Here is a 26,665-nt window from a genome sequence, read left to right on the forward strand (position 1 = left end):
CCTGCCCCCACGCTGGATGGCGCATGGGTCGTGGGGAAGGGGGTTTATACCCATCGGACACCCACACTGTATTGAGGCTGCATTCCCTGAGCTTAGGAATGAAGTGGGTGCTACTGTCCTGGGTGTTAAGATGTGGAGACTGAGGCCCAGAGAAGCTAAGGGCTGGGCTCAGTCGCCCAGATAGTGGCCCAGTTAGCATGCATCTGAGGCAGCACAGAAAGGCATCCTGGGTGATTTGAAACAGGCAGAAAGGGACCAGTGGGAAGTGGAAGCAATCTAGGCTTGAGTTGTTCTGCTGTGGACTGGAAACAAGCAACCCATGGTCTTGTTCTCTTCTGAGTACCAACCAGGTTGGTAAAGGGCCTGGGGCTCATAGAGGGCCAGGGCAGGCTGAGGGGCTGTGCTGTGCTCCTCTGGGGATCTCCCACAGGGTATGCAGTGCCCCTGGCCTTGTGCAGTGCACAGCCTGGGCAGCCATTCAGGGTGGCTTGGATGGAGGCTGCTATGGGCTGAGGTGGCCAAGGGTGGCCCTAGCTCCCCTGCTTGGTGTTGGGTGCCCTCAGCAAGTCACGGGGCCTTTGGGCTCTGATGTCCTCTCAGCTAACATCCCATGAGGGAGCACAGCCCCTGGTTTGTGAGCACACAGATGCGTCTAAACAAGGCCAGCTGCATTTATTAGTATCGAAGGGGAAGTAGCCTGTGGAGGTGGGGGAGGTGCTGGGAGCCGGCTTTTGGAGTCACTGTCACCCATCCCGGGAGTGTTCAGTGCCCCCTTCCAGGGGGAAGCAGGCCAGCAGGTGCCAGAGGCTCGGCTTCCGGACGTTCTGCAGGGCTGCTCTCCTCCGACCAAAGCGGCCCACAGGCCTGATCCCACGGCCCGCGTACCAGGCAGGGTCAATGTCAGGGGCTGGAACGGAAAGAGCCGGGGCAGTGCCTGCAGATGCAACCCGTGGGTGGCCGTGCGCACCTGCAGGCGGCAGGGCCTGGTGCACGCGCTCGGCATCCCCAGGGCCTCCGTTCACAGCAGCCGACTTGCCCAGGCCATGCTAGGTCCCACCTGCAAAGGAGGGGCATCTGGAGCCTGGTGAGGCCACTTCTGGGTGGCAGGGTGGCTTCGGGAAATGGGGAGTTCAAATTAACCAATGCCCCCTTCCTGCCCATCCCCCAGGTGTGCCAGGGGTGGGAAAGGCTGGCTTGGCCCCAGAGCACCCTTCAACCATGTGCCAGGCAGGGATGGGGCATCAGGGAGCAGAAATAGGGCCACTCTGGGGAGAGGCCTGGCAAACAGCAGACCAAGCCCCCAAACTGGGGTGCTTAGCAAGGACTGTGCCCCTGGGTAGGTGGTGAGAGGGAAGGAGGGGGTGAGGGGGAAGCTGGTGCCCGGGGCCATATACTCACTGCGGGTCTCCATGGAGAGCTGGGGGGCTCGGCTTGCAGCCCCGTGCAGGGCCAGGCCCAGCAGCAGCAGGCACACAAACCAGGCCGGAAACACCTTCATCCCTGCTCCTCGCTGAGGCCCAGCTGGAGGTGGATGCCACCCGGGATGGTGCAACCTGGGGCAGGAGGGCGGAGCAGCGGTGCAGGTGTACTAGGATGTGCGCGCGTATGAAGGCCAGGGCTGCTCGCCCAACCGTGACATGGCCGGGGGGGTACCAGGCTCATGGGCTGGGGCTCAGGGGCAGGGTGCTTGCCAGCCCTGGACCCGGACCTCCTGGCCATCCAGGGCCACCTATTCCATCCTGCCCCCATGCTCACTGGAGGACGCCAGGGAAGCTGGCCGTCATAGACTGGTCAGCACCCTCTGTCCTTACCGAGAACACTCACCCTCCCGTGACCCCAGATCCAACCTGCGGCCGGACAGCCCTGTAGACCGGGGAGGAGAGGGCACAGGGGGAGAAGGGCGCCCCCACCTTGGGCTCCCGAGCAGCACCCTTCTGGAAGGCCTGGGGAGCCCTCCCTCAGGGCCGGCCCCCTGTGGCGCTCCTGGGGAGCCATCGGAAGACGCCCGAGAGCCCCACATGCTCAGGGGACTCACTACCCACAGCAGCTTGCCGGCCCGTCCCTGAGCCCCCCAGGAAGTGCTCTTTGCCCAAGTGACTTAACAGGCCCACTTCCCTCCTTTTCAGAGACCTGGTGTCACACACGGGGAGGGTGGTGCCCTCCAGCTTAGAGGAAATGAAGGTGCCACTCTGAAACAGGGTCACAAAGAGACATGTCTAAAGGGTGAGGCCCCATGCCAGGGAAATCGTCTTGGGAGGATGTCAGCAGCACCTGGACCCTGGTCCCCCTGGAGCTCCCTGCCCCCCTGAGAGTTGGAGCGCTGGCGACGTTTGCTGCCAGCCCAGCGGGACCCTTGGTCTGCGTTCCCAGCCGAGTTGCATGGGACACCTTCTCGTTTTGTCCCCACCATAGACAGCGGCTGAGCATGGAGGGCTCAGGGCAGGCCGGGTGGCCCTCAGATACGCAGGCCTGCCTGTCCCCCGTGGTGACATGCGGCTGCAGGCAGAGCTGCCCGGCGTGGCCAGGACCTGGTGTGAGCAGGACCCGGCCCTTGCCCAGAGGGGAGAGAGCCCGCACCCCCCAGGGCAGGAGCTACTCACCACTGTGCCGAGGAGGATGGCACGGGTGCCGGGGTGGTCTGAGCGGTGACCAGGAAGGCCCAGCTCGCCCCTCTTATAGCCCCTAACACCCCCGCTCTCACCACATCCGCCTCCCTCCTGGGGTGGCATCAGGAGAGACTTGTTCTTTTAAAAGACTCTCACCAGTGACATGATTTGTCCCTTCCTGGGTTGTATAATTTCATTTGGGCCAAGTGGCTTTAAAACACATTAGCCTCCCTTCTCCAGTTGGCCTTTGGGCAGGGTGCCCGACACGGACAGGCCGCCCTGAGGGTCTCCCCTCCGCCTGCCTCCAGCGGACCGGGCCAAGGACCAGCCTCCAGCCCCGCACGGCGGCTCATCTCTTCCCCACCCTCAGTCCTGTCTGTCACCTTGGGGCTTTTTTCATTGTTGAATCCACTATCTGCAAACCATTTCATCCTGTTTCTGTAACTTAAATATTTTTTCTAGGTTTTTGCAGTGCTTTTATAATTAATTATCAATTACAATTAAAATAAAAGGAAGTTTATCATAAAAATGAATGTTATTTTTTTACTGTAAAATCAGTGCTAAACACATTAATTTTATAATAAAAGCAATGTATATACATTTGGAAATAACTGAACATAGACAAAAATGGGAAAGGAAAGTGCCCAGGATCAGAGGCCAATCACCTGTCACCTGTGGTGTATTTCATTGCTGGGGCTTCCTCATGTATTTTCTGGGGATTTATCAGGCTTACATGCTTTGAATCTCATTGTTTACATCTAACAATCGTGTCCTCCAGTTGTTCAAAAAAATCTGTGTATTTGTGCCATTTTAAATAACTGCATAACATTCTATCATTTAACTTGGACCAAACACCCTAACTCGCTCTAAGGTCACGCCCACGCGGTTACGGGTAATCAGGAGGCTGTCTCTGGGGGAGAGCTCCTGGGTGCTCCCCTCAGATACAGGGGGGCAATGTGCCCCTTGCTGTGGCTCCATCAGATGTCAGCGAAGGCTTCAGGGAGGCCCCTTACCTGTCAGGGGGTCGGTCACGCCACTTCTTTCTCACCCCATGGCCGTCTTTCCCAGAGATGAAGGTTCCATGGCTGGTGGGCTCCCTGGGCGATCTGTGCCTGGGGGGCGCAGGGTGGTGCAAGGAGCATGGGGATGGCGGAGGTGCAGGGCTGGCCCCTGGGCTGTGGGGTAGGGACGCTGGGGACAGATGCCATCAGAATTCTCGGGGGCAGCTCAGGGGCAGCGTGGCCAAAAGCTCCTGGCGGCTCTTGTGAGGAGGGTGTGGTGCCTGTGGTGGATCAGGAACGGCAGTCCTGCCTTAGAGGTGGGCCCGCTGGGCCGTCCCCACAGGTGTGCACAGTCCCTGGGCTGCCTAGGGCAACCGAGATGTGGCACTGCAGGTGCTGGAGGCAGGTTCCTGGCACCGCTGTGGGGTGTGTGTATGTGCATGTGTGCATGAGTGTGTAGGGGGATAGTGAGCCCTCCCCTTCCAGCAAAGTAGCTTTGTCAGTGTGGTGTTGCTGGCCTGCCACTTTGGGGCCACCAAGGGGCTGTGGCAGGCACATGGGTAGGGGGCACCCAGGCACTGAGGCAGGGCTCCAGCCCCCGGCTCAGCGTGCAAGCAGACCTCAGCCTCCCTGGAAGGGAAAGGCCGCCTCCCTTCCCCAGTTGCGGTCTCTGGCAGCAGCTGTTAGAGGTTACAGAGGGCACTGTGACAGCGGGGGACATTGGACCTGAGGAGCCCAGGGCTGCAGGCCTGGCCGAGGGCATTTTGGCTGCACTCGCCTCTGTGTGCTTCGGGATTGTCCTCCCACCCCCAGCGGGTCTGATCAGAGCCTGGAGGCAGGGAGCTCTTCCCACACCCTCTGGCGGAGGTGAGGGGAGGGGCTGCTGGCCTCCAAGAGCAGGGTGCTGTCCTTGGGCCCCCCACCCTCCCTTACAGTCTCTGGGTGGGGCTCCACTGATCGATATCTGTAAGCAAATCATAACAGATTTCTTAATTTACTAAAGTGGGGTAAATGGTGTCTCCCCAAACCTATATCCGTGTCCTAAGTCCCAGAACTGGGAATGTGACCTTACTCGGGAAAAGGGTCTCTGCACACGTAATTGGGGTAAGGAGCTCAAGATGGGGTTGTTGGGTCTTCCAGAGGGTCCTGAATTCAAGGACAAGTGTCCGCAGAGGAGAAAGGTGGCAGGGATGTGAGGCGGGCAGAGGAGGAGCCCGTGTGACGGGGAGGCAGAGGCTGGGCTGCGTGGCCACGAGCCCAGGAAGGCAGGAGCCTCTCCTGCCTGGAGCTGGAAGATGCAGGCACAGATTTTCTCCTGGAGCATCTGGAGGGAGGCTTTGGACCTGGGGCCCCAGCACGGCGAGAGAACGGGGGTTTGCTGCTTGAAGTGCCCTGGTTTGTAGCCCTGGGCGGAGCGGCGCCCGGCACAGCACCGTCCCAGCTTCTGCAGGGTCCCCTTCCGAGGCACTCGGATTCGGTGTTTGCCCAGATGATGTGTTAGTGTGAGGTGCTGGCTCCTTTCACCAGACAAAACCTGGAGGAACTAAAGAGTGAAATGAACGTCCCTGGCTCCCAGGAGGCGCTGCGGGAGGGGAGCCGCCCCAGACTAGGTGTTTGATGCCCCGGGGGGCAGAGGCAGCTGGGGCGGGGGGCTGCTGGGTGGCTGCTGGATGGCTGTGAGATGGGAAGTTAGAGAGATGTTGTGTAGCTCTCCCTCACCCTGGCTGTGCCTGGGGACTGTCCTTGCTGCAGAATCAGTGACAAAAGCCTAGGCCAGGTAGTAAACATCCAACTGTTTTTGCGACAGCAGCATAGACAGGAAGGAAGCATGGATGTGGCCTGATCTGCTGACCGGGACTAGACCTAGGGGCTGGCAGCCTCGGCGGGGGGACACAGGGGCAGAGGGGCTTCGGACCACAGAGGCAGGCTGACCAGCCTTGGCCGTCGTCCCTGGAACCAGCAATGCTGGTGGTTCCCAGGCTGGGGAGACTGACTCCTCACAAGGCTCTCAGGGGCTCCGAGATGAAGGCGAGCGGGCCTTGGCTGCGATGGCTTCCTGACTGGGCGGGCTGCCCCAGGCATGGCAGACAGAGTGGCCAGCTCTCCCAGGGATGTGAGCTCACAGGTCATAACGGAGGTCTTGAGAAGAAGAATGCCCTGGACCCCGCGAGGCATCAGAGTGGACATGACATGATGCAATCAGAGAACAAGCACGGCCAGTGGGCACGAGAGATGAGAGAAGGCAGGAGGCAGCGAGGCCAGGTCTGGACATCATGGAAAATAACCAGGTGGAAGTCTGGCATGAAAATGCATCCCGAACGGGGACACACAGCGGATGAAGTGGAAGGGCAGCAGGGGTGGGCAGCAGGGGTGGGCAGCAGTGGGCTTCTGTGGACGTGGATGGCAGTGTGGCAGGTTTTTCTGACAGAATGTGGGGTTGAATTTGAGGAGGGAAGGATGGCCCCAGACCTTGCCTGAGCCCCTGGGTGGGTGGAGTGGATGTTAGTGGGCACAACGACATTTGGGGTAAAGGTCAAGTTCATCTGGAGATGCTGGAGGAGGCGGCGGTAGCTGGTCTGCCATGCCTAAGGGACTGGATGGGACTGAGAAGGGGTTGGGAGCAGGGGGGATGGGCAGGGACCCGCCCAAGAGGCTGGGAAGGAGAGTCAGGTCCTGGCCTCCTGCCGTGTACCCACAAATTAGGGAAGGTGGTGGACCTTGCACCCTGTCGGGCCCCGCTGTGTGCCACTGGAGTGGAGGAGTCTGTGCTCTGACTCTAACCGGCACTGCGCGATGGTTCCAGGCCCCGGGGAAGGGGGCGTTCTGAAGGACACCAATGCTTTGGGGCTGGAAGTTCTCTGCACCCAGGTCAGCAATAGAGGCAGGGGGCCCTGGAGCTCAGGGGTGCACGCGGTTGGTGCCTGGTCCACTGTCTTGATTATGTTAATGTCAGGGGTGCTCAGAGCCAGCAGGGCCCATGTCTTCTTCGACTCAGGAACTCATGCTGACGGTAACTCACTTTGTGAATAAGGACGGTACACATAAAGGAAAGAACGGACCCCCTTTCATCAACAGGAATCCTTTAGTTGCTTTAGCATTGACTTAGGACCTGTGCCTTTTAACCAGCTTCCAGCCTGAGATGGAGTGTGAGATCCTTCTTTTCCACAAACCTGGAGCCTGGTCAGTCGGGTCAACTCAAGCAGATTTCTGAAAAGCTGCAATCACACTTGGAGCTGCCATGGGTCAGCCTGTGGACAACGTGGCCTTTGCGGGGCTGCGACATCCCGGGCTCCCTGGGACTGCAAAGCTAGTGGTGTAAGGTCTGTGCAACAGGGGTGGGGCGGGCCCCCAGACAGGTCAGGAGAAAGGCCCGTTATCAAAGGCTCTGGGACATGATTTCTCCATCTCTTTTGGTTACTGTTTCATTTGAACACAAACACCACGTGATTCGAGACAGAAAAGTCAAAGCTTTCCCAAAGCCGCATTAGAAAGCAGCAGAGGACCATGTAAGCAGAGCCCAGCTCCAGGGAGGCTGCCTCACACTCAGGGCTCCCTGTTCTCCTCTGCGAAATGGGCCTATTCTTAATTGGAGGATTAAATAAACTAGTCCCTGTGAAGCGTTCGGCAGCCCTCTCAGTGGGAGCTGCAATTACTGTTCTGTGTTCAAGGGTAGTCCTGGAGGGTCCCAGAGGGCTCCCCTTAAAACTGGGTGAGCCGCACTGCCTCCCAGAAGGAACTCTGGGTCCCAGACTGTCCCAGGTGCAGCAGGAGTTGGAGCTCCTCTACGGAACCAACGGCGAGTGGCTGGCAGGCATCATTAACTGGTCCTGGCCCTCTGTCCCCCTGGATTGTGCCAGTGAGTGGCAGTGCTGGGCTGGAGCCCCAGTGCCTGCCCGCCTACCTAGAGCTCCACCAGTACCTCTTCCAGCAGGTCCTTACCTGCCTCTAGGCATTGCCCAGATGCCCACTTGCTACCATGCGGGCTCTGCCCTTGGCCACAGAGTAGGTGTGCTTGCAGAAGAGATGTGCGTGTGAGGGGCCTGGGGGGGCCTATCCCTCCCCCGCTACTCAGCTGGTCACTTGCCTTGATGCCCAATTTCCTTGTCCACAGAGGAACACACACACCGGCCCACACTTCCATGTACATGGCCCAAGAACACACAGGTGGCTGGTGCCACACTGAGCCATCCTTTTTCCATTCCAGGCGGTAGTGAAAGGAGTAGAAGATCACACGGGAAACGGTCTTCTTTGTGTCCTTCAAAACGTTTCAACAAAATTGTCCCAAAGGAAAGATGCATGAGTTAGGTGTTTTCCCGGGTCAGAGCTGGCTGGCCGGGGTGGTGGGGTGGGGGTGGGGGGCTTGGCAGCCATCAGTGAAGGTGGGTAAACAGGTGAAGGGCTGCGAACCACCGTCATCTCCCAGCTGGGGTTCCCTTAGGGATGGCGTTTCTTCTTGCTTCTCCCCTGGACTGTGTGCAGGGCAGATGGAGGGACGTGACGGCCAAAGTGGGGAAAGCGGGGGCCAGAGCTGCTCTGTCTGTCTGTCCTCCTCTGACCAGCCTCCCCAATTAAGGCTGGTGGGTCATCACGGGTTTCTGTGAAGCATAAACACACATACACATGTAAGTGTGTGCAGATACATGTATGTGGGCCTGCACACACACACAGACACAGACATACGCACAGAACACACGTGGTGTGCAGAGGGTCATATGAACACATGGGTGTGTGCACAGGTAGACCCAAGTTTAGATGCATGGGTGTGCACGCAGAGATATCCCCAGGCAACTACACAGACCAGTATTCACACGAAGGCACACACACACACACACACACACACACACACACACACACACACACACACACAGAGTGCACACAGCTATGTGCATAGACACACGGATGTGTTGATCAGAAGGCGTTAGTCCAATGCCCTGGGGATTTTAACTCAACCCCTCTCTGCCTCTGTATCCCCAGCTGTGAATCTGGGTGAATGACATTGGCCCTCATCAAATGAGGCATATGGATGGAAAGTCTTTAAAAATGTAAAGCTCGGAAACATGGGGAGGTACATTCTAATTTGGAAGCATTTCCTTTGTCAGGTCCCACTGGTGGGTTTCATATTTATCAGCATGGTCTTCCGTCAGGGATGGCCGTGCTCTGGCCATGGCCCAGATGGCCTCTTTCCGGGCTAAGGTGGGGCCTTGCAGGGGGTGAGCCCTTCACTGCTTCCACTCACACATGTGCCCTTGTTTGTGGGGCCTGGGAGGGCCGTATGGAAAACGTGTGTCCCCCTCCCCATCTGCCGACACAAAGCTTGGTCGTGTTACAGTCTTGCACCTGTTTTTGTATAACTCTATTATGACATACTTGGAAATCCTTTTTAAAAATGGGGTTCATAGGAAGAGTAAAGTGCTGGGGGACTGTGGGTGTGGAGAGCCTCTGGGAGTGAGGTGTCTGGACCCTGATACGTCCTGGGGTTTGGGAGGAACCCAGGAAACTCATTCTGCAGGAAGCCCTCTCCCACCGGAGTCGGGGGACAGCAACCTTGACCTGGCCATCCACACACGCGGTTTGCCGAGCGACCTTTACAGCACCAGGCGGGCTGGTGGGGCTGCGGGGCAGGTGTCCTCACTGAGTCATCGACTGTCCCCGAGACCTGCCCCAGAGCCAGCGGGGACCTCATCGTCAGTGCTTTAAAGGGACACTGGTACCTTTAAGAAATGTTTTGATTTTCCCTATATCTCTTGCTGGTTTTATCTGTCAGTTTCTCCCCATTTTCTTTACTCTGAAGACTTAATGTCAATATGTACATCTGACAGGTCACAGAATTTTAAAGCTGCCTCAGGGACCGAGGTAAACCCTTACCGCAAAGCTGTGGTGGGACGTCCCCGTCCTGCTGTCAGGGTTTCTCTGCGTCAAGGACCCACGGTACACTGATTTCCGGACAAAGGAGTCATTGACTTTGCCTTTGGGGAAAACAGAAGCCGGGGAGCTCGTTACACATAAGCTTATCCCAAACGAGTGTTGGTGCCCAAACGAGTTTAAAAGGCGGCGTAAAAGTGGCTACATCCCCTTTTGAGAAGTTTTCACAGCATTAAGCCTTTTTAGCAAAGCACTTTCATTTTGGCGGTCGTGCACATAACAGGTCAGTCCAGCTCTCTCTCTGCTCTGTGCTGCAGCACGCGCTCAGATCCTCCCTCCCTGTGCCCCAGAGATGCTCACATGGCCAACACGGGGAACGGCACTGCACAGTGTCTGGGGGACAACCTCGCCTTTCCTTTAATTCTGTGGCATGACAATGGCCTGGGGGGTCCTGGGACCCTGACCCTCAGAATGGAGGGTCCCTCCTCAGGGCTTTGGTTTTGTAGTTGGGGCATTTGGCCTCAAAACCCCTGTCCACTGTGCTCATGGCCATAGGCGAGCAACCTGGCGGAGCCTTCCTTCCCTTTGCAGCCCCCCATGGTACCCCACGGGGTGCAGGAGCGCGCCTCCTCTCCAAGTTCAGTGGCGTCATGGGGGGTGGTTTGAAATCAGCCACCGTGAACGTATTCACGCCCCAGAAACTGGCCAGTGGTACAAATCAGGGCTGGCTTCTGAGAGCTGCCTGATGGGCATCCAGCCGTTCATTGCTCCATTTTGGGCAGGGTGCACTTTTTCCGGCCTTGCCACACGTCCCTGCTCCTGGGCCAACCACTGCTGAGGGAATTGCGAACCCAGGCATCACTGCTACTGAGCGGTGAGGACATGTGTGGCCCCCCCACCTTGACAGTGAAGGCGTGAGGACCTGCCTGTGGGGGCTGACCTCTGGGCCAGTGACCAGCTGCACTCCGCCGAGGCTGGTCAGGGTGGCAGGAGGGACATGAGATGAGTGAGCAACTGCAGCCTGTGAGCTTCCCGGGGCCTGGCACTGGATGTGAGGGGCTCTCAACCGCAAAAACCCAGTCATAAAGGGGGCTTAAAGAGCTCCCCTCTGTTCTCTTGCTTCTCATGAGCCTCCACTTGGGTTTTAGCCATGAGACCTGGCGGAAGTCAGGGTCAGCGCATGGTACCCCAGGAGCCTTTTGCTAGCCCCCCAGCAGGGCATCCCTCTGGCAGAGTCATCCACCTAGCTGGTGGCCCTGAATCAGAGGTTCATCTCGAAGGCTTGGCGCTGGACCGACCTGCACGGGGCTGGGAGCTCGGGGGTGTAAAGCAGGAGCTGGTGTGGAGGCGGGGTGGCTGGTGTGACCCTGGCGGTGAGCAGCGTGCAAACAGGGACACGGGAAGACGTGCCCACGGAGGCAGTGGAGCACCTCCTGGGGGAGGCATCACGCTTGGGCTGAAGGACTTCAAAGGTCAGGGGTCAGGGCAAAGGGAGGGAGGGGTGCTCCTGGCAGAGGGCGCAGCCCAGGCAAGGGCACGGGGGCCTGTCCCAGCATGGGGCACCCTGAAGCCGGCACGTGCTTGAGAAGCGTGCTGTCCAGTGGGAAGGGCAGTGCACCCATGGGCAGGTGATCAGGGGCAGGCAGGGTTCCAGCGTGCGGCAGACAGTGAAACCTGGAAGGCTGCGCTAAGAATCCCACTTGGTTTTGCACGTGGCTGGGAGCCAGTGATGGTTGGGGGGCAGAGGCGCATGAACAGAGCTCCCTGTTGGGACTGTGGCTGGGGCGGAGCTGGGAGGATGGGGTGGTGGGGGCAAAGCTCAGACACAGGGACAGCAGGGGACACTGTGATGGAGGAATGGCTCAGCAGTGAGGGCAGGACCTGCCTTGGGAAGGGGCTGCCTCCCCTGCCATGATGTGAGGTCAGGCTGCGAGGGGGGCAGCGGCGAGTGCACATGGCACCCCCACAGCCCGGCTATGTGCGGTGGAGGTGGTGGCCCCATGTCCCTTTCCCTGGGACAAGCTGATGTCCTTGTCATCAGTACATCAAGGAGGGCTAAGTTATATTCTGTGCTTTGTGTAAGGTCGGGAGCCAAGCACCGTATCAGGACAGTTTACACCACAACAAGGAAAACACCCCAGCATCACCCCCACCTTTGCGGACTTAAAGCCGCAGATCCCAGGTATCCGAAGGCCAGCTTGCTGGAAGGCCCCTGAGGGTGGCCGGGCTGCTGCTGTGTGTGTGGCTGAGCAGGGGCACGAGCCGCTGTGCCCCACGGATTACCTGGCTGGCAATTTTCATGCCCCGAGCTCATCTCCCCAGTGGGGGTGAGGGAAGCAGCCAACTCTTACCTTGACTTCCAGGGGAGCTCCTGAGCTTCTGCCTCAGAAGATGGGGTGCAGCCATCACCTGGAAGGAAGCAGATGTCTCTGGGCTTCAGGAAACGGCTGTAAACTTTAGGAACACTGGGGGCTAATGGTGGGCTTTTCTTCATTTTTCCAGACCCTGAGTAGGTAGGCCAGCTGTCTTCTGTTTTTGGCAACATTTGAACTTTTGACAATATTAAAATGCACATTATCAATGGGTAAGGCCCTAAATGCTAGAATACAAGGATGCTCAGCGTTGGTAAACTGCCAGTGTGGGTGGTACGGCGGAAAGAGCACAGATCCCGGCCGCACAGACCCGGCTCACATCCTCGCCGCAGCAACGTGGCAGCCTGCATATCCCCGCTGGACTCAGCCTCGTCTGGAGAATGGGCCAGTGGCCCCTCACAGGGATGCTGGCAGGTTAGCTGCACCTCACTCACCCCCAGCTGCCCGTGGCTGCTGGTCTCCAACCTTTCCTTCTTCTCTTTCCTGCTAATGCCTCTCTGCTGGGGGTCCTTCACTCCCCGTTTTGTCTCTTCAGGGATGGAGAGAAAGCAAAAAATGCCTCGTTCCCCTAGAAATCTTCCCAACGTCTGCTCCTGGGATTTTGCCTGGCTTACTTTGCGGGCTGCCCTGGAGGCTGGCTGCAGAGGCCTGCAGGGCTGTGCTTCCCTGGCCAAGTCAGGGGGCGCCATGGCCCCAGGATAGGGAGGGAGGCAGGGCCCCGTAGGTCTGCGCTGAGACCCCCTCCGTCACTGTGGTCTGTGTGGTCCTGATCAAGAGCGTCAAACTCCCCGGGCTTTAGTTTGCTCATCCTTAGTACAAAAGGGTCATGTTAGTGCCTGCTCACCAGGTTTTGTCAACACCCAATGGAAGGATGGAGAAAAAATATGACTTTTATCTGTAAAATGCTACCCAGTGCTATGATAAGTGGAAGTGACCAGATGTTTCCAGGGGCTCATAGGGGGCACCAGGCAGCAGGCAGGACCTAGAACGGGCCGCCCTTTCTGGCCTGGGATAGGCGTCTCCAGCCACACCACTGGGGCCCAGGTTTGCTGCCTTCCGGCCTGGCTCCTCTCCTGCACACCCCGCTGTTAGTGGTGCCTCTCTCCTCCTGCTCTGCAGGCTGTAGGGGTTCAGCCCACACCCCACACATTCCTGTGCCTCTTCGAGGACACTGGTGTCAAGTGCTCTCATGGCTACAGCCAGCACCAGTGTCTCCTAGACGGAGGCTGAGCCCAGGCCGCTGGAGCCCGCGGCACCTGCGCAGGGCAGGGCAGGGCTCAGGAATGTACGTAGGCAGTGGCTGACGGGGGTGGAGGGTGCGCCAGCCACTGTGCCCTGAATAGGACGCCAGGGGCGCATTACCTGGAGTCAGAGACGCCCTGCGTGGGGTCGGATGCGTGTCCTGCCTCTTTCTCTCTCCGTCCTGCCTCCCACTCCCCCGCTAGGTCTTCTTGGACCTGCCCCAACAAACACTGCTGCACCGACCCTCAGGGTGCGCCTCCCGGGAGGCCGACTGGAGAGACTTGCTGAGCTCCAGACGTCTGTATGTTTCAGCTCCACCCCTTGGTGGACTGTCCCACTTCCGGAAAAGCTGTGCCAATTTTTCACTCTCTGTCCAACCTCTAGAGCTTGGAGGAGTAACATACCTCGACCTCATCTGAAGAGCCTGTGTTTGGATCCCCAGGATGCCGGCCAAATCTCCCAACAAGCCGGGGGAGAAAGATCTGCAGGACAAGGCAGGAGTTTGTGCATCATTACAGCGTCTTTGCCCTCTAGCCACAGGTGGGCCAGCAGGGTGTAAGGTTGGACACTGTCTCCACATGCTTGGCCGGGAGCGCTGGGATGGCATGCCAGGCCCCAGTACGCCTCTCCCGAACTTGGTCCCCGAGCATGACCCTCCCGGGCTCGGTCCCCCAGCATGACCCTCCTGTGCTCTGTGATCAGGGCTATCGGACTTGGCAAATTAAAATACAGGATACCCAGTTAGCACTGAATTTCAGATAAAGAAAGCAACCATTTATAGTGTAAGTATGTCCCATATGTTGCACAAGATATATAGATCCTGGAAAATCATTCATTGTTCATCCGAAACGCAAGTTTAGCTGGGCGTCCTGAATTTCATCCTATCTGGCCCTTGCTTGGGAATGTCTTTCTTCCTTCTGCCGGATCCGACCCCAGTGCGATTTGTGGAGGATTTCCCCCCCGTGAATCCGGGGGAAGGACCCAGGTCTGTCTGCTGTGAGGCAGTGCGACCCGAGCTCTTGGGGCGGCTTTGTTTGGACTCTAACCTGTGTGTGCACGTGGCGTGTTTCAGGTTCTCACAGCAGGAGTTGAGGGGCCCCTCACAGAGCACCTTTCTCAGTTAGAAATAACCCGCAATAAACAAAAAAGAGCCCCGGCATGGCGCAGCTCCCGGCTGGCTCTGGGACCCGAGGCTCCCGGCTGAGGAGGCCGGTGGCCTGTGCTGCCGGCGGTCTCGGGGCTCCCCCGCCCCAGGCCCTGGGCCTGCACTCACCGGGATGTTGGACTTCCTCTGGGGCCTCACCGTGAGCCCTGCGGCCTGCAAGGCTGCGATCCTGGACTCGATTTCAGAAACCTGGGGGGACACAGACAGACTGAAGTCACGCAGGGTCCATCTCGACGCCACAGTACAGAAAGGCCACCTGCCCCTGCTCACGGCTTTCACTGCTTTTCCCCTCACACCTGGGGTCCTGACCAGGTGCACTTCCTGGAGGGTTTACTTTCATTCACGTTCTCAGTTGTGGGGAGGGGCTCCTTGTGGGTCACTCCCAGGCGGGAGGACAGGGGGGCTCTGTGGGCTTTCTAGCTGTGCGCCAGCTGGCTTCCCGGGACGGTGGGAGGGCCAGTGACGGGAGAGTGGCCCTGTGGCCCTGAGGGAGGGGTCTCCAAGGGACAGAGCTCTGCTTCACAGTGAGGGCTGGGCCCCAGTCTGGCGGAGCCTGATTCCTGGCCTCGCCTGTCCCTGCTGGGCCCACCCCTGGTTCTCCCTCCCTTCTGTCCCCCATAGACCACTCCTTGCACAGTGGCCAGATGAAGTTTCTGGAAGCATAAACTAGGCCTCTTCACCCCTGTTCAGATCCCCACCATGGCTCCCCAAATCTTCTCTGCGGCCCTCAGGGCCCTCTGGACTCTGACCCCTGCTCAGGCCTGCCCCCCACTCCCCCATGCCCTCTGCTCCAGTCTCAGGCCTTCGCTGCTGACGCCTGGACAGGCCAAGCCCTCCTGACCAGCCGTGCTCCGCACCCCCACCCAAGGGCTCTGTCGGGCGGCCCCCACTCCGTCTTCACCACGCTCCTCACGAGCTGAGCCTGTCTCCGAGGTGGTTCACGTGTTGTCTATCTCCTTCCAAACTAAGCTCACTGAAGGCAGGGGCTTGGTCCCGGATGTCAGCACAGCTGTATCTTTTGTGTCCTACACAGTGCCTGCCTTGTACCAGGAGTTTGAACTGTGTGCCCAGCAAGAAGGAAGAAATGAATGCCAAGCCTTCAGGCTGGCTTGTTGCCGGTAACCACCACAGCCCTGGTGACGTGCACCTTCCTCCTGGGGACAGATGGGCACTTGCCTAGTGGAGGCGAGAAGGGGCAGTGGGTGCCGACCCCCTGCAGTCAGGGGGCAGAACCCTCTTCTGTATGGGTCTTCGGGGCCAAGGGGCACCGCACAGCCCAGTCGCCTTGGCTGTCCCTGGGAAGCCCTGGCCTCCTTACCTTTGTACACCACCAACACATTCTTCACCCATGTTCAAGTTCTGGACCTACACTCAGGGTCACAGGATGACCTTTGGTTTGGAGTCTGGTCCTGAGCCCCAGGGCCCCTAAAATCTAAGCCTGTTTCTAGAGAAGCCCCTCCTCATGGGACAGGCAGGGTTAGGTGTCAGCACCACTCTTCATGGCTGGAAACCCTGCCTGCCCCTCGCCAAGGCAGAAGGTGGGTGGGCAGGGGGTGCCGGGGTGGGGGGGCTGTGTGTGAGCCCTTCAGCACACTGTCCACTGCTGCCGCTGGGGCGGGGGTACCTTGCTCTCCGTCTGCTGCACCTCAGAGGCTGCCACAGCCACCCTGCCCTCCAGCTCTGAGAGCTCCTCGTCAGGGGTCCTGTCAGGCTGCATGGGGTCCTGAGGACCCTGGGGGGTCTCCTCCAGTCTGTACATTTGGCCTGCTGCTGTGCGTACCTAGGAAAGGGGGGCGCTGAGTGTGACCGCCAGCAGGAGAGACTACAGGCTGGAACCAGGACAGGACCCATCCTCTCTGCGCTTTTCTCTTAGCTGCTGGTCAGCCAGGCACTAGGCACCCAGCATGACCTGTGCTCGGTCCCCCCGCACACCCTTGTCAGGGGCCCACAGGGCTCACCAGGTGTTGGCTGCCTCCCCAGGGCGGGCTGGTGGCTTAGGCACAAACTGGTGCTCCCTGGCCCTACCTGTCCTGTGTCCTGCTGGGAGGGCTCCGGTGGCCTCACCTCTGCGGTCACCCCAGGGAGGCCCTCGACGGGGGTGCTCCTGGGCAGCTCTGCCTGCTCCTTCTCCTCCTCGGACGAGGTGCCCTGGTCGCTGACAAGGCTGGTCAACTCCTCCAGCTTCCTCTTTAGGGCCGCCTCTTCTATGTCCACATCTGTGGGCTCCTTGCCAACTAGACACTGAAATGAACACGTGAGGGGGGCCGGGCTCAGGGCACGGTGAGCGCCGCGCTCAGAGGCAGGGCTCTGCCTGACATCTCCATCCATTCTCCGCATGAGCCTGTCCTCAGCACCTGTGCGGGCAGTGCCCCCTCCAGAACCAGGCTCTGCAGGGGTGGGGGCATTCGTGGTGATCCTGATGGCACCCAGGGCTGTCTGAGACCCAGTTGTGAACGGGACAGTGAGCGTTCCTTGGTGTGCATGTTCACTGCAGGAGGACGACTGTTCCCTCTGCCCCTGGGTTAGGTCCCCCGCCACTTCCTAGGGTTTTAGCACCCTGAAGGTGCCAAACCAAGACCACAGCCCAACGTTTGCATCTGGCCAGGGGAGGCCAGCAGGATGCTGGTGACCCAGGCCTCTGGGCTCTCTCTGCTCTTCCTGGGCCCTAGGCCTCTTGGGGGTCCAGCCCCTGACCCGTCTCTGGGTGATCCCGCAGGCGGCATCTACTCATGCAGAGTGTGCAGTGGGCCCACGGGGCAGCCCCTGTGCTGAGTCAGCTGATTCTGATTTAAGTGTCCTCAAGGCTGTGATTTGTATCCAGAACAGGCTGCAGTGAGGGGGTCCAGCCAGAACCGGAGCAAGGGGCTCAGTGGGGCACAGCCTGTCTTTCCAGTCCAGTCTGGGGTGGGGCATTGGCCATGGGGTCAGGCAGGCCACGGGGGAGAGGTTCTGGGCGCAGCACCGCTAAGGGGTGTCTGCAGTGGGGGCGGAGGAGATGGGCAACAGACGTCCAGGCGCAGCCTGGGGCTGGGGATATCTGGGTCAGCACCCAGCAGGCTGCGGGGCAGCCTGGGGGCTGGGTGGCGAGGGGCAGGCTCTGGGGTCCTGCAGGGCCACAGAGTCTGTGCTGGGCACACCTGACACAGATTCAGGTGAGGGGGCCCCTCCTGAAGCACATGAGGGGCAGAGTGACTCTCCCAGAATCCCACGCCTCCTTGCTCCCAGTGCACATTGCCTGCCAGCGATGGGCTCTGGAGCCCCACCCACTGGAGCGTAGGCCTCAGTCTCCTCATCTAAACACCAGGGAAGGAAATGGTCCGCCTGGTCCTGCCATCCCCTAGTGGGGTTAGCAAAGGGCTCCTTTATGGGTAAAGGTGGCATGGCGTGCCCTGGGCGTGGGGCCCTCAGTCCCAGGCCTCCCGAGCCCTGTGCAGGGGGAGCCCTCAGGGCCAAGCCACCACCTCCATCCACCCCCACCCCAGCTCCAACCAGGGCTGATTCTCCAGAGCCCTGGCCCCAAGGGAGATGGGCAGCAGCAGACGTAGGCACTTCAGAGGGTACCCAGGCACGGGACCGACTGTGGCTCAGACGGAACAGGGCCTGGGCCTGGGGATGAGCACCCCGGCTGTCTGTCTGTCAGTCTTAGATGCACACATGGTTGCATTAGGCTGTTTTGCTTTCTCACCATACAGTCGCCCTGGTGCGCTAAGCACACATCCACAGACCCCAGCTCAGATGGCCTGGACCCCAGCAGCTGTAGGGCAGGGTTGGGTGGGGTATCCCCGGTTTCCCATTGCTCTGGCTTGCCAGCCCTTCCTGGTTGCATCTGCTCAGAAAGCTGTCACCATCCCCCACCCACGGAGTTCTCTGGCACCTTTTGCTGGGCCCACAGGTGCCTGAGCTCACGGCACGGGATGGCAGGGCGCCTGGGCTGAGTGAGGACCCTGCGTGGGCTGTGTAGTGGAAACCTGCCCGGCTCGGCGCTGCCCGTGAGCACAGGCTTTCAACGTGGGAACCTCAAGTGATTCTCCCTGTGAAGCTGGTGGTGGCGCCTCACCTCCCTTAGCAAAGGGGCTTTGGGGCCCTTCCTCCTTGCCCGGCCGGGACCTGCTGGAGCCCGGGCGTTTGCTGGGCCCCCCCATGTGGGTCAGCAGGTGCTCCATGCAGCTCAAAGACCTGCAGCAGGTGCAGGGGGAGCCAGCGGGAGGACACAGCCCAGCCCACAGCAGGACGCCGGCCCTCGCCACTGCGGAGGCCCCGAGTTCCCAGGCGGCGGGAGGAAAGCCGAGGCCGCCAGTCATGATGTGACTTGGGGTGCGGGCCCCTGTGAGGCCCATTTTCTGACACTGGGGTTCTGGAACATGAAGCAAAGCTGGGAGCAGTACGGGAAGGGGGGCTGGGAGGGTGGCGACTGAAGCAGAGGAGTGACACGGCCACGAGATGCCAGGGCTGAGGCTGCTGACGCATCACTGCCGCCCCGATCAGCACAGCGCGTGTGAGCTAATTACGGCAGGTTGGTCACACTGAGTCAGTGACTGGCTGAGCCTTGGCCACTGCGGGTCAGGAGGCACCAGGTGGTACCCAGAGTGGCCGAAGGTAGAGGTTCCTCGGATCCTGAGTCACCAGCGTCCATTAGCTCCCAGACCAGGACATGGAAAATCGATTCTTAGTTTGCTTCCGGGCACAGCGGAAGCCTCTTTCCTGCCATTATCTCATCTGCGGCTCACCTTGTGGATGAGGGAAGTGGATGAGGGACGCAGGGCGTAAGATGTTTTTGCTCAGCAGGTAATTAGCCTGATCCTCATAGCAACGAGGGCCTTGAGGGGGCAAATCTGCCTAAAGAGTGCCAGCTGAGGCTTTCGGTGAGTAGGGCCCTCATTCCCTGCCTCCAGCCCCCAGCCCCCAGCCCTTAACCCCTGGCCCTCGGCCCCAGCCCCCAGCCCCCAGTGCTTAACCCCTGGCCCTCAGCCCCAGCCTGCAGCCCCCAAACCCTAGCCCTTAACCCCTGGCCCCAGCCCCCAGCCCTTAACCCCTGGCCCCCAGCCCCCAGCCCCCAGCCCTTAACCCCTGGCCCTCGGCCCCAGCCCGCAGCCCCCAAACCCTAGCCCTTAACCCCTGGCCCCAGCCCCCAGCCCTTAACCCCTGGCCCCCAGCCCCCAGCCCCCAGCCCTTAACCCCTGGCCCTCGGCCCCAGCCCGCAGCCCTCAAACCCTAGCCCTTAACCCCTGGCCCCCAGCCCCCAGCCCTTAATCCCTGGCCCCCAGCCCTGAGCCCCAGCCCCAGCCCCCAGCCCGCAGCCCTCAGCCCCTGGCCCTCGGCCCTCAGCCCTGGCCTTGAGGGGTCACTGGTAACTGAGACCACCTCTGAGCGCACTGGGCATCTAGGAGGTGCCATCACTAGCTCGGTGGGGGTCTCAGCAGACAGCCCCGGTCTCCCTGAGGGGTGTGGCGCATACACAGCACATGGCCGCCACTTCAGACCTGGAGGGGAAGAGCCTGGCCGACAGCGCCAATGCCGTCACCGTGAAATGTCACTTCCAGGGTGAAAAACGAAGAAAAACATCCACGAACAGAACTTGGAAATTTCTCATCGGGGGTTGGGGAGGCGTGGGGAGCAGAGCAGAGCCACGGAGAGGCTGGAGGCATCGGGCCAGGAGGGGAGCTCTGGGGTGCAGGGGGCTGTCTGAGCAAGGCCCCGTCCAGGGCTCGGGAGGTGGAGGCCTCCAGGGCAGCGTGGACAACACGTCTGTGGATTCATCTGGGATGGGAGCTGTTGGCCCTTTCCAGACGCCCCCAGGGAACGCCTGCTCCTTAGGTGCTCATGAGCCGCCTCCACAATGCAGCTGTGCCTCCTCCCTTCCACCAAAGCGCCCCTGCCTTGGTGGTGGCATCTGCCCCCCCCACCCCCACCCTCCGACGAGCCCCACGCTGCTGAGACCCGGGCAGACGTAAGACTTGGCATGAACTCCTGGTGCTCTCAACCTGTGAGCAACAAAGCTAAGACTTACAATGTACAGACGTGGTGCAGGCACAGGCCATAGATCGGCACGTACGGCCATGATTTGCCAGAGGTGAGGCTGTCGTGGGAAATCCCAGTCAGTGTCTGCCCCTGAGCATGGCATCGTGGCCCTGGGGCCGGCCTGCCGAGTGGGGCTCACGCCCCACCACGGCTGTTTCCTGGCTCCTCCTCAATGTCAGCCCCGTGGAAGCATCCTTTGTACCATGGGCCTCTTGGGCCTTTTCTTGGCATGAGTGATTATTTATTGAGAGTCTTCCTTAATACCCTCACCGGAAGTCTACTGAGTACAAATACAGAGACACAACAGGCAACAGGAAGGCTGTTCAGGTGAGCCCCAGTGAGCCGTTGTTCCAGAGAACTCTTGGTCCCCGTGGGCATGTCTGAGGCCTGACTTTACAAGTGCTGCTCTGAGGGTGGGCAGGTGTGGAGGGCTTCCTCCGGGCCCTGTGTGTTCCCCGATGCCCGGGGCAGCTGGTCTAGCTCAGGGCCCCAGCAGAGCAGTCGGTGCCTGCAGCCGCAGAGCCACCCAGCACTCCTCCCAAATGGCCTGAGTGCACAGAGGGGTGAGAGGCCTGGGAAGGCCCGAGTCCCTGCAGAGCAGCACCTCCCTGGCCCCTTGGACTGCAGCAACCACAACTGTATGCGCACCATCCACTTCCATCATCTGTTTCCAGGTCTTTCCTGACCTGCTCAACATTTAGTCAATCCTTCCAGCTGACAGTCCAGAGCCATGGCCCCCTGAACGGAAGCTCCACCAGTGCCCCCCAGTCTCCCAAGGGGCCCAGGAGGAGGTTTGTGCCACACATGAGCATGCACAGGAAGCTAGGCCTGCTCTAACCCAGGTCCTGAAACTGCATGAGGCCAACTTCCGCTTAGCTGCCGCTCAGAAATCTGCACCCACCTGCGCTCCTTCCAGTTTCCTGCCTCCAGATTCATCAGCTACAAAATGGCCCCAATACCAGGACCTCAGCCGTAGGTGCCAAGGCCTGACAGTCATCAGAGACTTTACGAGTCTGTGTCACCGGGTCATGATGTTCTTGTATAAAACACTATTGCCTTCCCCCCCCGCACCCCCCGTGAAATGTACTTTCTCAAATCTGAGTCCTTTCTCTGTAAACAGGATCATGATTGAAATTCAGCAAAGGGAACCCAGGGTACTCAAAGGAATCTTGTGATAAGTTGCCTCATAATCAACGTCTGCAATGTGAGTGAGTCTCACCGACTGGACAGGTATTAAATATTTTAAGCTGAATTTTCTTAAAACCTATATGAAGTCAGCTAAAGGTATAAAATAGCATGATTCCCTCCTCTTGTAAAAGACATACTGCCTGATAGAACATAAAATAGTATTTTCATCAAAAGGAATGAAGCACTGATACACTAGAGTGTGGATGGACCTTGAAAACGTCATGCTAAGTAACGAAGACAGACCTAAAGGCCACAGACTCAGGACTCGGATGGTAAGAAATATCCGGAGTAGGCAGATCCGCAGAGGCAGAGAGGGGCTGGCGACTGCCCGGGGCCGGGGGAGAGGGGTGGGGAGGAACTGCTAGTGGGGGGTGGCTTTCCCCTGGGGGATGACGATGCTGTGGACCTGACAGGCGGTGGTCGCCCCGCACTGTGAAAGTACTCAATGCATGCAAACAGTTTACTTTAGAATGGTTAATTTTACATGAGGTTCACTTCAGTAAAAAATGTCTATCTTACTGGCCTCGTGTATCTCTAAGTAAGCTTGTGTGATCTTACAGTTTTAAAACACTGAAAGCTTTACTTCCTCTGATGTGACTTGGTGTTAAGGTGTGAAGGTCCCGCCCACAGAAGCGTCAAGAGGAACTCGGCTCCGCCACTCACCTGGCTCCCAGGCAAAGCCTGGCATCTGGGTCTGGAACGGTGGCGGGCCAGGCTGCGAGCCCCGGCGCTCTCCTCATCAGAGGTGTCCACGTCGGCCAAGGACTGGGAGGGGAGCTGCTCATTCCTGACGACATGTGTCCCTTTGGAGTGAGAGTGGGTCTGAGTTATCTGGAGTGAAAACGCCGATGGACGTGTTTCCCAATAAAGAAAAACGAGCAGAGACAATGAAGACATGATGGCATCCCTTTGATATGATGGGGCTGATATCCTCAAACTAAAATAAGGGTGGGGCAGATGCCATGTCTCCAAAGAACTTCAGGAAACGGAGGTCCCTGCCCAGCACTCTCCCTGGGGCTCCAAGCATTGAAAGCCATTTTGGCAAAGCACATGCATCTAATTTCACCACCCCGAATTCCACGAGTGTGAAGTGTGGCCGACATGGGTCCCTAGCAGTGTCCACAAGGGGAGAAGGCTTGCCACACTGGTCAGTGTGGGGCTTTTGTATGCCAGGCCCATGATTTGCACACTTTTTGTGGCATGGGTCCCCCATCATATGGCTTAAAATGCTTATTCCTGAGCCCCAGCCAGCGAGAAGCAATCTCCACGTCCTCACCAGAGAGTACCCACCACAGCTCCAGGTGGCCTGGATGGCAGCACACAGCCACTCCTGGAGGTGGAGGGAAGGATGAGCACGTGGGGCTGGCCTCACGTGGAGGTCCAGCATGTGCAACTGCACACCAGGAAGCCATGTGTGCACACGCTATTTCCACACTTGATGTGCAGTGGGCCGTGCTGGAGCACTGAATTCTGCAGACAATCTGAATGAGCTTGGGAGGGGGCCCTCAGGTCCAGGTGAGGCTCTGGCCCAGCAACACTTTCTTATGGAGGACACATTGAGGCATTGCTGGACTCCCACCCCATGGTGACATGATGAATGTGGGTTTTAAGCCAGTAAGTTTGTGATACTTTGTGATGGAGAAGGAGACGACATATAGAGCCATCCCCCTAGTGCCTGTGGCGGCCGATGACTGGGGCGTTAACTCCTTCTTACAGTGCAGACCGAGGCTGGAGGGTAGGCGGTCTCATCAAGGAGCACGCCACATTTCACTGCATCTCAGACCTCGGAGGCTGTCTGATGCACAACTAAGAAAGAGACCAGACCACCAGTCAAACACCAGCACACTCCTTTCTTACCACATCAACTGTGAGATACTTTCATTCAGGAGATGAGGCGAAACTGTTTTAGAATCAGTGTAACAGGGCAGCTAGCTGGTCGGAGCAGGGCTGAACCTCAGAACTGCCGTCTCCCAGGTGGCTTTCTGGGCACAGTGATATGTCTCTGGGCCTCTCCCACCCCTTGTGCCCCATCCACGTTTGGTGTAATTAGGGATTGTGGGAGGAAATGAAGTCTGTCTGCTTCCGTCCTGTGGCTTGGTCGATGCAGATTCATTTACTCATTGTTTAGGGTGAAGTAAAGCTCTGCCTTCCCCACAGATGCCTCCAGGACCCTAATCAGAGTGTGATTATGAGATTATGGTCCCTATAACAAAAAGGGAAAATGGGAAGTGGACTGATTTCCTGGCAGATGGGGTCTTAACCACATTTCCCACAGCCAGCTGGGAGCTACGGCCTGGCAGGTGCACACGAGTGGGAGGCCTGTGCTGCCCCTGTGATCTGATTTGCTCCTAGATCACTAGGTGCCTGAACTCCCGAGCCCAGTGCACACACTCCCACAGGGCATGGGAACAGACAGCAATTTGGGATTTCATTGTGAAGCAAACTGACAACAAAATTAAACTAAACAAATCTAGATTCTAGCAAATTCCAGCTGGGAGCCCAGGGTGGACCAGGGGAAGCAGCACCCGGTGGCAGCCTGCCAGTCCCAGGTCTGGAGCTGCCCTGCCCGTGGTTGGGATGGTTGGCTGAGTCACTGGTGATGCCAGCTATTTCAGGGAAACCTGCACATCCTTCCCGCCCAGCAGCTAAACGTCCTCCCTCAAAGGTGGCCAGGGCCGTGTGCAGCTCCGGTGCCAAGGCTGGGACTCCTGAGTGTTACAAGGGAGGCACCCAGCCCTGGTAGAGCAGGTGTCCATGGCTTCTGCCAGGACTGTATATGCTGGGCAATCACAGAGAAGGAAGCGGCTACTGCAGCTCAGCCAGTGTGTCTGCACAGTTTGGGGTGGCAGGGCAGGTTTCCCAGGGACCCCCCTTCCCCACACAGACTATCCGGCATGTCTGAGGGCACCTACCAGGTGTGGCAGCGGTCCCCAGGGCCATCATGCAGGGTGCGCAGAGCTCAGTGAGCGCGTTCTGTCCAGCAGGCGAGAGGCCATCTGCCTGCTCCTCTGGGCAGGGGTGGCACCCAGAGGCCTTGGCGTCAGCCTCCTCCGGGACCTCAGCCTCCAGGGAGCGGGCCTCATCTGCGCAGGGCTCATCTGTGGGGGCCTGAGCACACAGGGCCTGTCAGCTGCAGGGGGCCTTATGAGGAGGCGCAGTGCCTTGACAGATGTGTCCCCCAGCCCGTGTCTTGAGGGTTCCAGGCGCTGACTAACGGTGCCCTAGACACCCAATGCTCTGCCTCTTGCAACTCAGGTCCCTTTAATTTCAGAAATCATGCTGAAAGCACTTAATTCCTATTCTGCACCATGCGTCTGGAAGGGTGGAGCTCCTGGTACCCCAGGCCATGCAGCACAGGAGGGGTGTGGAACATTCCAGAGCCTCAGGGCTCAGAGCAGCCTGCAGTCCGAAGCCCTGAGGAGTGGGCAGGGCAGTTATTCACCTGTCCTGTGTGGCAGAGGGCTCTCTACGTTGTGGCATTGTCCCCAAGGGAACAGGGTGCAGAGAGGTCCAGGAAGCCTCCTGCCCCAGCTCCTTTCTGGCCTGGCTGTGCCGGGGGCAGGGACCGGAAAGGGGCAGTTCCCAGACCTTGGAGGCCACGAGAGACCAAACTGCCAAAGCTTCTGGCCCCCTGCCCTGCCATCCCCAGCTCCACAGGGGCCTGCGGATCAGCCTGGAAGTCCCAGCCCTGCCCCAGCTCTGGCCGGGCCTGTCTAAGCCCAGGGGACCCCCAGAGCTCAGGGCTCCTGCTGAGCGGGCTGCCACCCATGGGCCCTGGCTGCATGTGAGTGTCCCAGGCCCCCAGTCCTGACCGTGATCTGTGAGGAGGAGGCTACCACCCCTTTTCCAGGTGAGGGAATGGGGGTTCACGGAGGCTCCCCAGAGTGAGCCGGGTAAGCACATGCCCTGGTTCTCCAGGATGGCCCTGTGGGTGCTGCACGTGTGGGTGTGATTACTGTACCTGCCTCTGTCACTCGCGAGACCATCCTAGCTTGGGTAGTACCGTATAGGCTCCCTACTAAGAAGACAGAGGTCCAGGCCCACGTCAGGACCCCTTTGACTGCAGGGAAGGTGCTGTTTCCCTGCCCTGTGCTCTTGAGTCTTGGGGGTTCTGCCTTACTTCTGGGACAGGCACCCACCTCTGACTCATTTGTCTGGCCTTGGTTCTTGTCCTGCACCCCACTTTTCCAAGCTGCCAGCCCAGAATCTCTGGAGACTGGAGAGAGTGAAGTTTCTGGATCCATGCACCTCCCACCCCAAACTACTCCCTGCCTGTTGAACCTGGTATGACCACCCTGCATCAGACTGCTTCTCAGAGCAGCCCCCCACCTGGCATCTGGGCACCTGCTGCTCAGGTTATCCTGAGAGGGACAGGGGCAAACACACAGCCCACTGACCTGCAGGCTGTCTGTGGCTGCTGGGACTGAACACAGGCTCGGGGGGTGACTGTGAGACTGAATGGAGTCATCGGAGTCCGCCTCGAAGTCCAAGCCGTGAAAGGAGAGGAGGCGCTTCTTAGCAGGTGCAGGTGTGGGTGAGAGAGAGTCAGGGGAGTGCCAGCTGCCCCTTCCCTGGGCAGCAGGGTGCCTCCGGGGCACAGCCACCTCTTGTGCTCTAAGAGAACTCAAAGGAGCTCCAAGGGGCTGCCCAGAGCCCACCCCACCCATCGCAATACCTGCACCCCAACACCTGCTAGGTGAGCAGAAGAGCAGCCGCCTGGCCACTACTGGGCAGGAGGCTGGGCAAGCGTGCGGAACACAGGCCCGTGGGCTGCAGCCCTGGGGGCAGGCAGGCTTCTCTAGAGCTGTGAGGTGCTTCTTGCCCTTGAGAGGGGTTGTGGGGTTTTAGGCAAATGAGGCGCTTGCCTACGGAGCTGGGAACTCTGTGTTGTTTAGATGCAAGAGCACAGGATTACTTACAGCTTCTTCCCCATAATGGCTTTGATCTTTAAGTGTATTGTGTAGGGAATATTCCAGACACTGGAGGGCAATCTAAGGCTCAGTAAGTGGCACAAATAACACTTTTCTCATAAAAACATGAATATGTTCCCCAAGGAGCAGCCAGGCAGACCTGGCCAGGGTCCCATCTCGCAGACCATCCCACCCCCAGGGCCTCAGGGAAGCCCATCATCTCTGCCCCCCACCCCCAAGCTGCTCGCTGCCGGCTGTCCCACCCGGGAACCCTGGGGGGTTACCTTGCTTGTCTTTATCA

General features: G+C 59.1%; 2 protein-coding genes across 5 annotated transcripts in view; both read right to left on the minus strand.

Annotated features, from left to right (window-relative positions):
* Positions 1–667: 667 nt before the first annotated feature.
* Positions 668–4,201, minus strand: PRLH (prolactin releasing hormone). Its single transcript, XM_017661853.3, has 3 exons — positions 3,620–4,201; positions 1,399–1,553; positions 668–907 (listed from the first exon to the last, which is right to left on the minus strand). The coding sequence occupies exons 2-3, from the start codon at positions 1,496–1,498 to the stop codon at positions 744–746; spliced, it is 264 nt and encodes an 87-aa protein (XP_017517342.3). The 5' UTR covers positions 1,499–1,553; positions 3,620–4,201; the 3' UTR covers positions 668–743.
* A 2,466-nt stretch (positions 4,202–6,667) lies between these two features.
* The window catches only part of MLPH (melanophilin), a 45,076-nt gene continuing 25,078 nt past the window's right edge, over positions 6,668–26,665 (minus strand). For 3 of the 4 annotated variants that reach the window (XM_037009706.2, XM_037009705.2, XM_037009707.2), the window contains 10 exons: positions 25,852–25,968; positions 24,367–24,562; positions 22,118–22,257; positions 16,313–16,489; positions 15,873–16,028; positions 14,357–14,437; positions 13,488–13,565; positions 11,821–11,878; positions 9,473–9,573; positions 6,668–8,202 (listed from right to left, as the gene is read on the minus strand). In XM_037009706.2, the coding sequence (XP_036865601.2) occupies positions 8,176–8,202; positions 9,473–9,573; positions 11,821–11,878; positions 13,488–13,565; positions 14,357–14,437; positions 15,873–16,028; positions 16,313–16,489; positions 22,118–22,257; positions 24,367–24,562; positions 25,852–25,968 (1,131 nt within the window). In that variant the 3' untranslated portion in view covers positions 6,668–8,175. The remainder of the gene's footprint in view (positions 8,203–9,472; positions 9,574–11,820; positions 11,879–13,487; positions 13,566–14,356; positions 14,438–15,872; positions 16,029–16,312; positions 16,490–22,117; positions 22,258–24,366; positions 24,563–25,851; positions 25,969–26,665) is intronic. The other variant, XM_037009708.2, reaches the window with a different exon arrangement.

The sequence above is a fragment of the Manis javanica genome, chromosome 12 (assembly GCF_040802235.1).
Source record: "Manis javanica isolate MJ-LG chromosome 12, MJ_LKY, whole genome shotgun sequence".
In the NCBI taxonomy this organism is placed as follows: Eukaryota; Metazoa; Chordata; class Mammalia; order Pholidota; family Manidae; genus Manis; species Manis javanica.

Bases quoted from the DNA above. Each gene is read 5' to 3' on its own strand.
- PRLH (XM_017661853.3), bottom strand. From the start codon at position 1,498: ATGAAGGTGTTTCCGGCCTGGTTTGTGTGCCTGCTGCTGCTGGGCCTG. The intron at 908-1,398 runs GTGAGTATATGG...TTTCCGTTCCAG, and splicing joins GCTCTCCATGGAGACCCGCA to CCCCTGACATTGACCCTGCC.